This window comes from Vipera berus, assembly GCF_964194415.1.
Source record: "Vipera berus genome assembly, chromosome: 6".
NCBI classification, from domain to species: domain Eukaryota; kingdom Metazoa; phylum Chordata; class Lepidosauria; order Squamata; family Viperidae; genus Vipera; species Vipera berus.
The window spans coordinates 58519711-58534828 of record NC_138208.1 but is presented as its reverse complement, the minus strand read 5'-3'; the positions used below and the strand labels follow the sequence as shown (position 1 = coordinate 58534828).

General features: G+C 39.4%; 1 protein-coding gene across 2 annotated transcripts; it reads right to left on the bottom strand.

The window, feature by feature from the left end:
- Positions 1-7824: 7824 nt before the first annotated feature.
- GPRC5A (G protein-coupled receptor class C group 5 member A) lies at positions 7825-14781 on the bottom strand. 2 transcript variants are annotated; one of them, XM_081330432.1, is made up of 4 exons: positions 14692-14781; positions 11612-12571; positions 10045-10091; positions 7825-9213 (listed from the first exon to the last, which is right to left on the bottom strand). In XM_081330432.1, exons 2-4 carry the CDS (start codon positions 12537-12539, stop codon positions 9118-9120), a joined length of 1071 nt encoding a protein of 356 aa, XP_081186558.1. In that variant the 5' UTR covers positions 12540-12571; positions 14692-14781; the 3' UTR covers positions 7825-9117. The 2 variants fall into 2 exon arrangements, with proteins under 2 accessions (XP_081186558.1, XP_081186557.1); XM_081330431.1 differs by lacking the exon at positions 14692-14781 and adding an exon at positions 13671-14004.
- Positions 14782-15118: the final 337 nt, after the last annotated feature.

The window sequence follows — 15118 nt, the reverse complement described above, 5'->3', positions numbered from 1 at the left end:
CCTGTTAGTGAATTCTCAACATTAGCATTTTTGTTAGGAACCCCAGGCTTGCTGTGAGCAACCTGTGTCTTTTTTGTATTTTTATCATTATTAGGAACCTTTGGAGTAGCAACAGGATCTCTCTCTGGGACGTCTTTCTCTGGGCCTGTGCTTTTTGGAACGTGTATACTTGCCTGCTCTTGCTGCTTAGACTTTGGTTTTAAATAATAAACACCACCAATCAACATGGTTTCAGCAACAATATCTCCGTCTTTGACTATATAACTTGCTTTTTCAAGATGGTGGACCTGAAAATGAGAAAACCTAGACAAATGACTCTGACTAAGCAAATTACTACTGGCAGACGGAACATAGTAAACATTTGGAATGAGAGCATCAAGCTCTTCAATGTAGACAGTTCCTTTTCCCATGACCTGAACAGGATGATTGGAAAAAGAGTAAAGTTCACGAAGTTCAGGTTCAGGCTCGTGCATCTCAGTGTAAAGCTCTTTTCTGTAGGTAACATGTAATGCTGCTCCGCTGTCCAAAGTCCAAAGAAGTCGTCTGTCGTACTCTGGTTGAGGCTGTGGATCGTTGGTTACAACCAATGTGACAAGTGGAGCTTGTGGATCACGCCTGGAACCACGACCACGACTTTGTCGTCCGCCTCTACCTCTGCCTCCTCTGGAATCTGTTCCTCTGGGCTGGTACGTGACGGGCGCTGGAACTCGTTGGGGACAATCCCGGGTGGCATGTCCCACACGATTGCAGATGTAGCATCTTGGCATCCTTGGAACGTAGGTCCTTCCACGGAAGGCACGCCTCGCTGAAGCTCTTGATGCAGGTGGTTCCCTTAAATGTGGCGCAGCTTGCATAAGTGCCTCTTCTTCGGCTAAAATTCTGCATACATGATCCACTGTGCGTTGAGCAATAGGCACTTGATTAATCTTGGAAATAGCATCTTTCCACTTATGATTCAAAGAATTGATGATAATGCTGATCATTTGAAAATCATCAATAGGATAGCCTTTTTCACCCAGTTCTTTTCTAATACCTTTCATTTTAGTCAAATGTGCTCCAATATGTTCACCAGGTTTCAATCTGGAACCATGGAACTCAGACAAAAGTAAACATGTAGACTCAATTGATGTAGGCCGATAACATGCCTCTAACTGAGTCCAAATTTGTTGGGCAGTTGCATCTTGTGAAAACGTGAGCTGCAATTCAGTGTCCATTGACATCAATAATGTTGTGCATGCTCTATTATCCAAGTCCCATATGTCAGGAGTCCATGGCTGGGCAGGAGGATTAAACACCATCATGTGAGTACCTTCTCTGCGTAGCAAAAGTCCAACCTCACTGACCCATGCCCTGTAATTCTGTCCTGACTTCTTTAATTTTGAGTCACCAGCCAGTGGTACAATGGAAGGTGTTTGATGAGGAATATACAATTGAGGTACTGGCTGTGCAGGTTGTGCAATCCGACCATAACCTGCAGTGGGCACCAGTGGCGTCTGTGCCTGGACATGCGGCAGTTGCATTGAAGCTGCCGGTAGTCTTGGTGCTGGCTGTGCCTGTCTTTGAGCTGCTATTCCACCCTGGCCAGCAGGAGGCGCTGGCGCTTGGACTGGTGCATTAGCATAATCTGCAGATGACACTGGCCTTCGCATATAAGAACCCGGTGGCAATTGCATGTGGGTTACATATGGCTGTGCTCTGCCAGGTAGAGGGGCTTGCATAGAAGCAATATTAACAGGAGAAGCAATAGTAACAGGAATCCTAGCACCATCAGGGACTGGAGCCTCAGATAACGGCAGAAATCTTGTATCTCTGAGCAAAGACTCCTCCATAGACAATTGCGAGAGTGAGGACTCCAATTTATGTCTTAATGCAGCTTCACCAGTAGATGGTGCTATAACATTTGCTTCAGGCATCACTGTGGCTCTGTATGGCCTTTGGGACAGCCCATAATCATGTGACATAGGAGCCTCCGGTTCCCAATCGTCTTGCATGACACTCAATGATGGGCGTGACTTAGGCTTTGGGGAAGAAGGAGGCAATATGGCTTCTCCTTGTGGGTGTGGCAATATGGCCGGTTCATGCTCATAATTCCTCTCATATTGCTGAACCATTGACACATATTTCTTTGCCTGCTGCAAACGCCTTTCAAAAACCCCAATTTGTTCACAGTAGCCTTGCATAGCCCTATCTCGCATAGTTTGCTTGAGGCTTGAAGGAGCAGAAGGAATTTTCTTCGGCTGGACTTTAAGTTTCGCTCCAAGCCTTTGAAATTCATCTTGAGCCCCTGGAGTGGGAACATTTCCAAAAGCAGCTGCCAGGGAGCTTGGAAAAGTAGAAAAAGGAGTGACTGACCTTGCATCGTAGACAGGAGCAGGTGCGTCTTCTCCAAGGCGTGTGGCCGAAGCTATCGGAGTCCTTAAGGTCGAAGGGAGATGCCCAACAGACAAGCTCCTGGCCTCCCGTTTCAGCCGTGGCTTCCTTCCTGACATGTTTCAGCAGTTAATCACCGCTGCCTCACTAGCACTAACTAACTGATAACAGCCGCAGAAACATGCATCTCCAAAAACATAAATCAAACCATCCTCTGCTACCAAAATGTCAAGGTAAAAATCACCTTTGTAGAGGGCGACGGACCGTGCTTCAGAGAATGCATGATATGCTTGCAGGAAGGCAAGAAAAACACGACGCATAATCTTACTAAATACCTTTTACTTAATATATAATATAAAAACTAAATATATATTATACAGAGCTAGCTCACTACATCCTAACGTAACAGTCAGTAACAGCAAAGAGAAAAAAACAATACAGATAACAACCCAGAACTTTCTCTAGACATGCGCAATAAACAGACTGAAACCATAACATAGCTAGTCATATGGGATTCACTATGGTTACCAGATAAGTTATCACAACAGGTGCAGAGAACAGGGGAAATGTACAGTTAGAAATGAACTTTCTGACGAACATAAAAAAACGTGCAGTGACAGATACACCATCAGTGACAAGTGATTCAAAGATCTGTGTTGGGATTCCTCGCCAGCCAGTGGATCCGGCAGCTGAGTCTGAGGAATCAGATGAGGAGGAGGGGCCTGGAGTGACATTACAGTCAGAGGAAGCCTCTGAGGAGCTCCAAGACTTACAGTCAGATGAGGAGCCTGGCCCCTCTACTCGTGCTCAGGCTGAGACACAGCTGTGCTGGGAGCCCGAGTTGGACAGTGATTAAGCACAGTTGGGACAAATCCAGGATGCACAAAAGCACTGGCAAGAGAAGTGAGTAGGATGGAGGAATGCAATGGGGCAGCTCCAAAGGCAAAGGAGAAGGCATCAGGAAGCCACACCTTGGCTGAATTATAAAAGGGAAGGTGTGGGAGGTGCTTGTTGCCGATCATGTTGAGGATCAAGTTTCTGTGGACTGTGTTTGTTTGCCTTGGACATTGACTCAGGTCTGTGAGAATAAAAGGGGTTGGGTTTTTCTTGCAGTTTCTGCCTATTTCTTGGAAGAGGGGTTTCTCCTTGTGAGAATAACAAGGATTCACATAGGCTGGGACAGAACAATCTGTTAGTAGAGTCAGAGCAAATTGCTTGGAAAGATTCAAGGATGTCATTACAGAGCACCAAATTACATTCAGCTGGTTTACAAACTTCTTACAGCATATCAGACCATATCAGACATCAACATATCACTGAAGATTCATTTTCTGCATTCACACTTAAACTTCTTTCCTTAAAATCTAGGTGCAGTCAGTCACAAACATGGTGAAAAGTTTTAATAAGACATTTCCAAAATGGAAAAACAGTATCAGGTCAACTGGAATCCATCAGTGCTGGCTGACTAATATTGCAAACTGTAGTGAAATGCATTGGACACTGAGTACAAATAAAAATCAGCAACAAAATACCTTTAGCCCTTTTGAACTCATGTTGCATGTCAGAAACATTATACAATTAAATATAGTCATTAAACGTTAATTTCATATTTCTCAAGAGGCCCACATGATATGGTCATTTTGAAATTATTTTGTTTCAGTTTGAAGTATCATAATCATTGGAAGTTTTTCAGGAAGAAAAACATTTGAAAAAAATTGCTGTCCAGTATTCACACAAAACTATTTATACAAAAGTGGTGTGCTGGTATATTAGTTAGAGCTCCAGACAGTTTCTTTTGAGAATTAATTTCAGCAAATGGCAAGGTGAGAATTATGATTAAATCTCATCAGAGACAGAACCTGCACTAGCCCATTATCAAAAATGTTTGAAGATTCCAGTTTAGATTATTTGATTTGCCCTTAATATTATCTAGCCAAACCCTATCAAATATTTTGGCTTGGCTCTTTTTCTGTTCATTTGCTTTAAAATAAAAGTGATGAAAATATTTGTTGCATAATGCAATACTGCCTGTAATCACTATGGTAAAACAAACAACATACATTTGTTTTGATTACCATATAGCAATATGTTGATTTTAAGGGGGGGGGGGAAGGAGGATTCTTTTCCAAGACCTGTGGAAGACCCCCTCAAAATTGCAAAGATACAGAGAATGAATCAAAAGAGAAGCTGGGAAAGCCACATGGAGAGCAAGTTAGGAGGAATCCTAGAGACTGAGAGCAAGTGGGGAAAACCAAATGCAAATTAAGAAGGAAGAGAAAATGGACTTGTATATTTATTTAACCAGTTTTATTAGGTGCATCAATCCCCAAAACAATTCATGGGGCATTTGTAACATGGTTTGCCTACAGATGATCATTTCAGGCAATACTAAAAGCCAACGTGGGTTTGTCAAAAACAGATCATGCCAGACAAATCTTATTGCATTCTTTGACCAAGTGACGAAATTAGTGGACCAGAGAATGCTGTGGATATAATTTACTTGGACTTCAGTAAGGCATTTGATAAAGTAGACCACAACCTACTACTTGATAAGATAGAAAAATGTGGGTTAGACAGCATCACCACCAGATGGATTCGTAGCTGGCTGACAGGCTGTACTCAGTGTGTGGTCCTCAAAGGAACTGCATCTACATGGAGGGAAGTGTGTAGTGGGGTGCCCCAGGGCTCTGTTCTGGGCCCTGTGCTCTTCAACATCTTAATCAACTATTTAGATGAGGGAACACCTGAGGAACTCATCAAATTTGCAGATGACACCAAGCTGGCAGGAATAGCCAACACTCCAGAAGACAGGCTTAAGATACAGAAGGATCTGGACAGACTTGAACACTGGGTGCTATCTAACAAAATGAAATTCAGTGGTGAAAAAAGTAAGGTTCTACATTTAGGCAGGAAAAAACAAATGCATAGGTATAGTATAGGTGGTACCTTGTTCAACAGTAGTAACTATGAGAGGGATCTTGGAGTCCTAGTGGACAGTCACTTAAATATGAGCCAGCAATGTGCTGCAGCTGCCAAAAAAGCCAACACAGTGCTAGGCTGCATTAACAGAGGGATAGAATCAAGATCACGTGAAGTATTAATACCACTTTACAATGCCTTGGTAAGGCCACACCTGGAATACTGCATCCAGTTTTGGTCACCACGATGTAAAAAAGATGTTGAGACTCTAGAAAGAGTTCAGAGAAGAGCAACAAAGATGATTAGGGGACTGGAGGCTAAAACATATAAGGAACGGTTGCTGGAATTGGGTATGTGTAGTTTAATGAAGAGAAGGGTGAGGGGGGACATGATAGCAGTGTTCCAATATCTCAGGGGCTGCCACAAAGAAGAGGGAGTCAAGCTATTCTCCAAAGCACCTGAAGGCAGGACAGGAAGCAACAGATGGAAACTAATCAAGGAGAGAAGCAACCTAGAACTAAGGAGAAACTTCCTGACAGTTAGAACAATTAGCCAGTGAAACAACCTGCCTCCAGAAATGGTCAATGCTCCAACACTGGAAGTTTTTAAGAAGAGACTGGCCAGCCATTTGTCTGAAATGGTATAAGGTTTCCTGCCTGAGCAGGGGGTTGGACTAGATGACCTCCAAGATTAAATAATAATAATAATAATAATAATAATAATAATAATAATAATAATAATAATAATAATAATAATAATAATAATAATAATAATAATATCTGGCTTAGCTAGTTAAACATGTTTACTCAGAAATAAGCCTTCTGATGTTTAAAGGGGTATCACTTCGGGTACACACATTTACAAGTTTATTTTTACTGAAACGAAAACAATCTCAGTCCAGCCAGTTTATAGGATGTTTATTTGTAGATGATAATGACTTGATGAAAGAAACCTCTGAACTTAATGCCAGAGAATGATCTGCCTTTTTTTCCTGCAGCCTTTAAAGAAAATGAATAGAATATCTTTACTGTCACTGTGTAACTCACAACGAAATTAAGTGCTGTCCACACAAGTAAAAAGCACTATACAGTGGTATTTAATATGGTTACAGTTCTGAGATAAAAACAATGTTTCAGCCTATTTGTCTTTGTTTTTCTTATCCTGTACCGTCTGCCAGATGGCAATAGTTCAAAAAAAAAGAATGTCCTGGATGAGATGAATCTTTAAAAATGTTTTGAGCTTTCCTAAGACAGCGGGAATTTCACAGTTTGTCTGGGGATGGGTGGGAGAAAAGGGAGCCAATAATCCTCTGGGTAATGATAATGACCTTCTGGAGCGCTTTCCTATTTGCTACTGTGCGGCAAGCAAACCACACACAAATGCAATAGGTTAGAATGCTCTCTATGGAGCAGTGGTAGAAGGTCACCAACAGTTTTTCATTCAGTTGTTGTTTCCTGAAAAGTCTCAAGAAATATAATCTCTGCTGGGCCTTCTTAACCAATGCTATAACATGCTATAACCAATGCACCCTTTAAACTAGGGAACGGCAATCTTTCCATAGCCAGGAGCTGCATGTCTCATAAGAGGTATGGCTGGTTGACTTTTTAATTATTTCTTTAACAGAATAAGAATATATCTTCAGAAAATTGCACCATAGTTAGAGTTACAACAAGAAAGTATCACGATGTATGTGCCATTCCTTGATGTTTTCAGATCAGGGCTGACATCCAATATATTTAGATCAGTGGTGGGATTCAAATATGTGAACAACCAGTTCTCTGTGTGGATGCCTCTTCCGGAAGTCCATTCTGGGCCTGGAAACAAAAAATTAGCTACCGGTACTGCCGAACTGGTGCAAACTGCCTGAATCCATCACTGGTTTAGATGGAGGCAAAACAGTCACTTCACACTCCTGGTTCGGTTTCAATACCTGCATGATGCAGGGGCCTTGACCTCAATGGCCTAGGGGTCTCCTATGAGGACAGCGACTCTATGGCACTCAAGAACAAGGCATGTCAAACTAGCTTTGTATCCTTCCTGTTTTCCCTCTTTTTTTTCTTTTTACAAATACTAACTAGTGGATTAGAGGAATATTATATCCACAGATGCAATATTTTAATTTCAGCAAAGCTTTCACCAACATCACCCAGATATTTTTCTTGGCAAGCTTGGCAAAAATTCAGGTCATGCAAAGTTGCTCCATGGATGATAATCTTTAATAATGTGTTCTACAATATGCTAATGGCCTTGTGATGAACTCTCTGTACATCATAAGTGAGCAGAGTGCATCGCAAGTGCACAGAGCCCATTTGTTTAGTAGACCATACCACTTGAAAAGGAATTAACAAAAGGACGGGGTACGAACACATACAATATATATATTTATTATATGTGTACCTATATTCAAGGTAATATAAGAACTATATAAATAAATATTACATAAGGTAGACAAAAGCATATAAACAAATCCCCTCCGACTGCTTTCCCACAAAATACAGAATACCATATACTTGTGTTTCCCTTTAATTTCAGTGGGGAAATGTAAACACTTGTCTGAGTCTCCTATAAATGTCAAGCAATGTAAAAGGTTTTGGTGTCACTGACTTCAGCCAAGGTTTTTTTCTTTCCGTTTCTCTCTAAAATTTAAATCATTTTTAAGGTTCTTATTATTTGCTGTTCTTAGAGTATCTGGTATACCATACATTTTACTTATACATATTGGCAAAGGTTATATATAATAAGGCTTATTCTCAGGAATTACATACTACAGGGTTAATTGCTTCCATTGCAACCATTTCACCAGTTCTTACCATCTTGACTTATCTATCTCATTGTTGCAAGCTTCCCCAGTCTAGTACTTCCCAGATGTGTTATCTCCTTTCATCCCAGGCAATATAGGCTAAGAATGGTAGTGAAAATGAATAGTTCCCATTACTATACACTGTGGAAAGCTGTAAATCAGACTTAAACCAAAGGCTATCCTCCTCTTATGACTGCCTTACCAGACCCCCTTTTTTATAAATAGGTCATGAAATTGTATTTTAAACATCATGATGATCATCCTCCTAATTTCAGTGCTTTAGAAAGCAAAATAAATAGTTAACTATAGTTAATTCAAAGACTAGTAATGGCCAGCAAGCTCCCTGCTTCTGTTCAGCAACCCCTAGGACTGGGGAGAAATCTGTCTGCTGAGGAAAACTGAGTTCAGACAAATAGTTGGGAGAAAGAAATCTTGATAGACCTCAGAGTCATCATCATTTTCATAAGGTGACCAGTTCATATGTGATCATTATAATATCTCCTGCTTGAGCAGATGGTTGGACTAGAAGACCTCCAAGGTCCCTTCCAGCTGTATTCTAATTGATGGGAAGAACGTCCTTCCATGGTAGCTATGCTGCTTCCCAACCATCATGGTGGGAAATCTAAAACAGGGTCTAAATTCCCGATAGAAAATAATTTGGAACCCCTGTGAATAGGGAGTCAAAATTACACAGGGAACCAATTAACACAGAGGAAGAATCCCACTTCAAACCTCCCATCCCCACATGTGGATTAAGGGTGAAGGCCCAATTAATAAAGATTTGAGGGAGGGTAGTTATAATTGTCTGAGGAAAAGACATGTGAAAAAAAAAGCAAAAGAGGTTTATTACTAAATTCAGAGGTATAAAGTGCTAAGTGTGCTGAGCCGGAAGACATACAAAAGAAAACAAAAACAATTTTCCTTCATCCACTGCAATGTGATCAGTGTCCCTGATTTTGCAAAACTGAAGCACTGCTACACCAACACTTCAGTCAACTCAGCATTGCTTCTCTTTCTTCATTGTGATGCTATTTTTTGATATCTTTCCCTCCAGAATACCCTTGGTATGGACTGGGCCGTGTTTTAGGGCGGGGAATGGAGAAGTCCTGTTGAGGCTCAAGGTTCTGGAAAAAAAAAGAGAATTGTAACTTTGAGATTATAAAGTAATAACATCTATCCCTAAAAGGCAGAGTCTTATTAGTTCACTCTTAAGCTCCTAGAAGAGAGGATCCTGAATAACCTATGAAGAGTGGACCTTTCTCCTTCAAAGACAGAGTGGCAATGTTTATTATCTCATTAAATATCAAGAAGGAAAGGTCTCAGTGACTTTTTTTAAACTTGCTTTTGGTTGCCTTCAATAGCCTCCATAGTACCATTATTAGCTAGTACTTTAAAAACAACAACAAAAATGCTGAGCTTGATAAATTACTACAGAAAAATCTACAAAGTACATATAAGTATGATTGCCAGATCTAGGCATATAACATCTGGATGATTAAAAAAAATACAGTAACTAAGCTATTGTCTGGTGTTTACCTAAGTTTTTGTAGCCTAGAGCTACCTGATAACACTAGACGTAAAGAAAGGTAACTAGGAAACATATCATTTCTCTCTGAAACCACACTTTACCTCTGAACATATTCTAAGGGCAATATTTGCTGTTATAAGCTTAATCAAATAACTTGTACTAGGGCCCAGAATCAATTTTTATCAAGCATTTTATAAGCACTTTAAAGCATTTTACAAACCGTTTACTCTTTTCTGCTCAGGAAACTGTTCTTTTTATCTACATAAAAATATTATATCTAGTTATCACATCAAAAGCAACTTATTAACTAATAAGTCTATACGAATATCACCTATATTCCCCAGGTGTCTAACTTTCTAAACATGTTAAAATTTCCTCCCAGAGCACTTGATTATTACCCTAATGAAAGAAAAGTTGATTCATTTACCTTCAGTTGAAAATGAGTTGAATAAGGGACATATGTGCCAGTATTTTCTTTTGTAAGGATGAAAGAAATGCAAAAAGGGAAACAGGCAATGAGTCTTAGAATCAGTATACAGTAAATAAATAGATTTAGTTTGGTTCAAAATACCAATGTCTGGCATGAATATTTATGCCAGCTTTTCCCAACCTGCCATGCTTCACATGTCTACTGAATAAATAAAATAAATAAATAAACATAATTTATTGGGACTATGGTTTCAGAATTACCAGGAGGCTTCAAAATGACAGGAACAACTGAGCAATCAAAGCCTCACCCCTTTTCAACATCTACTGCACACATTGCCGTGATATAAAAAGAGCCACTTCTGTCATTTTGAAGCCAGTGAGCATTGCTGTGGATGCTTAATTCCCAGTACATTTCAATTGTGCCATCTTAACACCTCTGGATGTCACTAGCTTGAACAAGGTCATTTTGTATTACCTATTTTTGAAATCTATTCTTAAAGAGAGTTATAATGAATATATGACCACTTGGCAAAATGAGTCATATGCCATCTGCCAAGTCCTGAAACACCCCTTCCCTACCCCATACCATCAACTTTACCCCAGTTCCAGGGCTTTCCAACTAATGTGGAAAATGTCCCTTTCACCTTCTTTTTTTGCTGCAAATCAAATGGGGTGAGATGATGGTTGAGGGACACATTGGAAGGTTGAATCTGAGTACAACTATGAAGATTTGATAGCAAAAATGGTAAGACAAGCCCATGAGACGTTTGGAGGCAGGACTTGCATATAAATCTAAAATCTTCCTCATTTAGTCCAACTCTTGTTGCATGTATGCTATTCATAAGGTATTCTTGTGTCTATTGAAATAAGGTGAATGAGTAATTCTTGCAAAGGATTCTTACAAAAAAGTCCTTGTTATTGATGCTTCTGAACAATTTTAGATATCCTATCTCTTCTTTAAACAAATGAAATATTTAGACAGTCACAATGTGTATCTGCCACTGATTTATCTTTTCATGCCAACAAAAGGTTCAACTAAAGCCTTTCAAACAGTTCAACAAATAATGTTTTAATTAATTCTGGTTACAGATTAATTTATCAGAGAATTTTTTTTAATAAAGTTGCATATTTCAATTAATGAGTTGTTCAATTAAAACCTTGGCTGATTAATAAACAGTTAGGTTTTAATTGATGAAATCTTGCATAAAATTTTAATGTGCTTTTCACTGTATATTAAAATAGCAAAAATGATATTTTCTTATGTTTTTCTAATACACGATAAGTGATTAAGCAATTTGTTGAATCAAGGTAAATAAGGTTAATTTATTATTGTTTCTTCTTCTTCATCATCATCATCATCATCTCAAATAAATCCACTGCAGAATAAAGGCCTTGTTGTGTATACTTAAAGATTATTACTACATTCAGTAGTTGAATTAATGCTTAATGATCTATTTACTGTATATGTTATTCATTAGTAATGTTAGCTTTTTGAATAGTATTATGAATCTTTTGCATGAAGCATTTTCTTTCAGCTAGCATTTTTTTTCTAGTTGTTGTCTTACCTTGTGTGTTGTCTTCCTGAGCATAACCTTGATTTTCTACTCCATAGGTTTTTTTCATGCCCTTTGGCTGGCAAGTATTATTCTCCTGAGGGTAGTCTCCAGGCTTCAGTGGAGCAGTGAGGACACAGAGTTCAGGTATTGCATACAGAATCAGGAAAGCCCAGCCATTTACTATCAGAGCAACCCCAATGAGAGGATCATTCCATTCTGGTGAGTCACCTAAAGCACTGATGCCATGCATCAAAATAGCAATCCATGCCACCCAAATGCCTATGGAGACCAAGGCTGTGAGGAATAAGTAGACACCATGCCTCTTCCACCTCTTGTATGAACCACAAAACACAAACATGGAAACTATGCAGAGGAGAAACATCAGGAATAATACGTAGATGAGAATTAAAACAAATTCTCTTTGACTATGCAGATCCATCACATTGTGTAGTTTCTTCAGGGCTGTGATATTGACTACTACATACTGTATGGCTATAATTGCTTGTACGATAGTCAAACCAAGGACCATAACCAGCAACCCTAATGCTGAAAATGGACGTCTTCCTCTCACCAACTTGACGAGGTCCAAGGCATGAGCCAGAAGGCAGGAAAAGCAGAGGGCAAAGAGGACCCCAAAAAGGAAGAAACGAGTGGGAGCAGTTTGCTCATTGAGCCTGATGATAAAAGCAAATGTGAGGCCAAAAATTCCTAGAGTGCCTAAGAGGAAGAGGAACTGGATTGGGATCAGGCTGCGTTTTGTATTGTCTTGGGTCTTACTGATAAAACATAAAAGCACCAGAATGAGGATGATTGTGGCAATCACACCAGCTGTTGCCAGAGCTTCCAGAATAATCCCCCAATAAACACTGGTATTGCAGAGGAAATAGTAGTCACTGTGTATGTTGCCACAGCCTTTGGGGGCTTCAGTAGTAGACATGGCACTTCAGGTGGCTTATCTTAAAAGAAAACCTGTGGAAAATAAGGCAAATCTGGAGTTATAAATATATGTTAAAAAAGAACAAATTAGATAGTCAGACAGATTTTACTGTAAAATAAATCAAGTGATTTATAATGGGATGGAGATGGGTCAGTTAAGCTAAGAATGGTCCCATATGAAAGGCCCTTACTGCAATAAAAAGCCACATCTTTTTATGAAGTCCATATTTTTCTACACAGGAGAAGAAATAGCAGGAAAATGCTACAAGGATCTCTATAATTTAAGAATAACCCGATCCGTCAAAGACCATGGCTTTGTTGGAAATGATAACCTCGTCTTTTCTGAAGGAACAGGAGCAGCCCCTATAAACAAAGAGGGCAGCAACAGGGCAGAGACATCCAGGGCAGATGAATAACAAAAATGGCAGGCGTGTCTAAGTAATCAAAGCCCCACCCTTTTTTACATGCATGAGATGCATGCAAAACACATATATAAAATGGAACAGGGCTTTGAACACTGGGTTACACCTGCCACTAATTGACTCCATAAAACACAGAAGCCCCTGTGGGGGAGGGCAAAAATATCAAAATGGCAGGTACATTAGCATGTGACCTTTGGATAAAATGAGTGGACTTCGATCACACAATCATAACTGACATCTTGATTTTTTCAAACCCCACCTGAATTTCAAGAGCACTCTACTGACAAATGGAAATGTGATATCCATTGATTTCTGTAGCACAAGCCTAACAGATCTAAGAAAGCTAAAACTGATAACAATAACATAACTCAATCCTCTTTCACACACAAATCCTCTCCAAAATCACAGGCCAACTTTCTTATATTAATATATGTCAGTCTACAAATTATGATTCTTTTTTATCTCCATCTTATTAAAAAGGACAGTGGTTTGATCCCTGCCTTACGTTGGTAGAATGCAAACAGGTTAACAGAAACAAATCAGTGTCTATACTTTAAATTTGCTACCTCTCGCACCCTCAAGATTTGAGCTATAAAATCCTGATGGCCATTAGATGGCAACAGAGAATATTTATTTATTTATTTATTTATTTATTTATTTATTTATTTATTTATTTATTTATTTATTTATTTATTGTGATTGTATATCACCTCTTTCAATGGCTGAAGGTGGTCTACGATGATACATTTAAAAAAAACAATAAAAATGTAAAATGCTTGAAATGTTAAATCTTTAAATCTTGAATGGAGTCAGGATGGGCAATCTGAAATCTTCCATAAAATTCACTCTTTATAAGTCCTAAAAGATGAAAGAAAGGGAGGAAGCCACCCAACCTCCAAGGGGAAGCTGTTGAGAGAGAGTAGGCTGCCACTAAGAATGCCATTTTCTGGGTTCCCACCCCTAAACTTTCTAGGGGCCGAGACCTGCTGCATCTTCTCCTTGCCAGATTGTCTAACACTGTATCTGGAGACGATGATCCTAAAGATATCGAGCACTCAACTCATATAGAGTTTTGCTTGAAAAGCTTTTGAGAAGTATAGATGTCCCCAAATCAGTGTTACTCTGGATGCCTCCTTACTTGAGACTGGTGCTATATCATACCTCACTGTGCTCCCAGACATGACTTTTTTTTCTTGTAGATCATTTTGTGAAATAAACATAAAATTACTGTGAAAGATCCAGGCTTCAATGAATGCTACAAAATCATATGACTGTAAAGAGTTTTCTATTAAAAATGATCTTCTCCCCTTCCCTGTCTTCTCTTTATCCAAGCTACTCAGCAAAAAGTTTCAGAAAAATAGGAAATTTACCTTCCCAATAACTGTATAAAATGAAGATAAAATACAAAAGATTATAACTGGTTAGATATCATCAATGAAAACCTCAACCTGAGCCTGAATGACTCCCTGCCTCTCCCTAGCACAATACTCTCTTCTATCCATTAATCCTTAAAATAGTCTTAGATGGTTTTCAGAAGTTGGAATATGGAAAGTTCTTAAAAACTTTGTTGAACCTGATATTACATCCTCTATTAAACTAAGCGTATCAGGTAAAGGAGGCAATATAACATGATGTCTTTGGTAAGCTTGAGAGAGATCCACCCTTATTGTTCCAGTTACTAGAATTAGTGTGCTCTAGTACTCCCATAATAAAACTTTGGCATGGACTTACCTTGCCTGTGATCCAGTTCAGAGGAGAAGAAGAGTTGTAGTCAACAGCAAAGGAATATGCCTGCACTGTCCACTTGAAAAATAATCTCTGCTCTTGCTTCTTTTCTGTCCTTGCATGGACAAGCAGAGAATTGCTCTCACACTCTCCTGGGAAGCTTTCAAAGCAAATAGAGAAAACAGGGGGGATAAAGGAGTTGGGCACGCCTATTCCAGTTCCACTACTCCTGGTGCTGTTATAAATATAACATTCTAGTGCCAGGAGATGAAGTCAAATTTCTGACGTCAGCTGGATAGTCAGTCCGATGGGTGGGGAAGGAATCTTTGACTGGCTCACCTCTCAACAGATTCTACTGCCATTGATCCAGTCAGCCAATAATTTCTAGGGCTTGAGAAACCTAGAGGGTGTGGGACAAGGAGATCCCGCAGCT

What these genes read in the sequence shown, in the direction of transcription:
- GPRC5A (XM_081330432.1), bottom strand. Translation starts at nt 12,539, where the DNA reads ATGTCTACTACTGAAGCCCCCAAAGGCTGTGGCAACATACACAGTGAC. An exon ending in TCAGGAAGACAACACACAAG is followed by an intron (nt 10,092 to 11,611) that starts GTAAGACAACAA and finishes TCCTTACAAAAG; the next exon opens with AAAATACTGGCACATATGTC. An exon ending in CAACTCATTTTCAACTGAAG is followed by an intron (nt 9,214 to 10,044) that starts GTAAATGAATCA and finishes TTTTTTTTCCAG; the next exon opens with AACCTTGAGCCTCAACAGGA.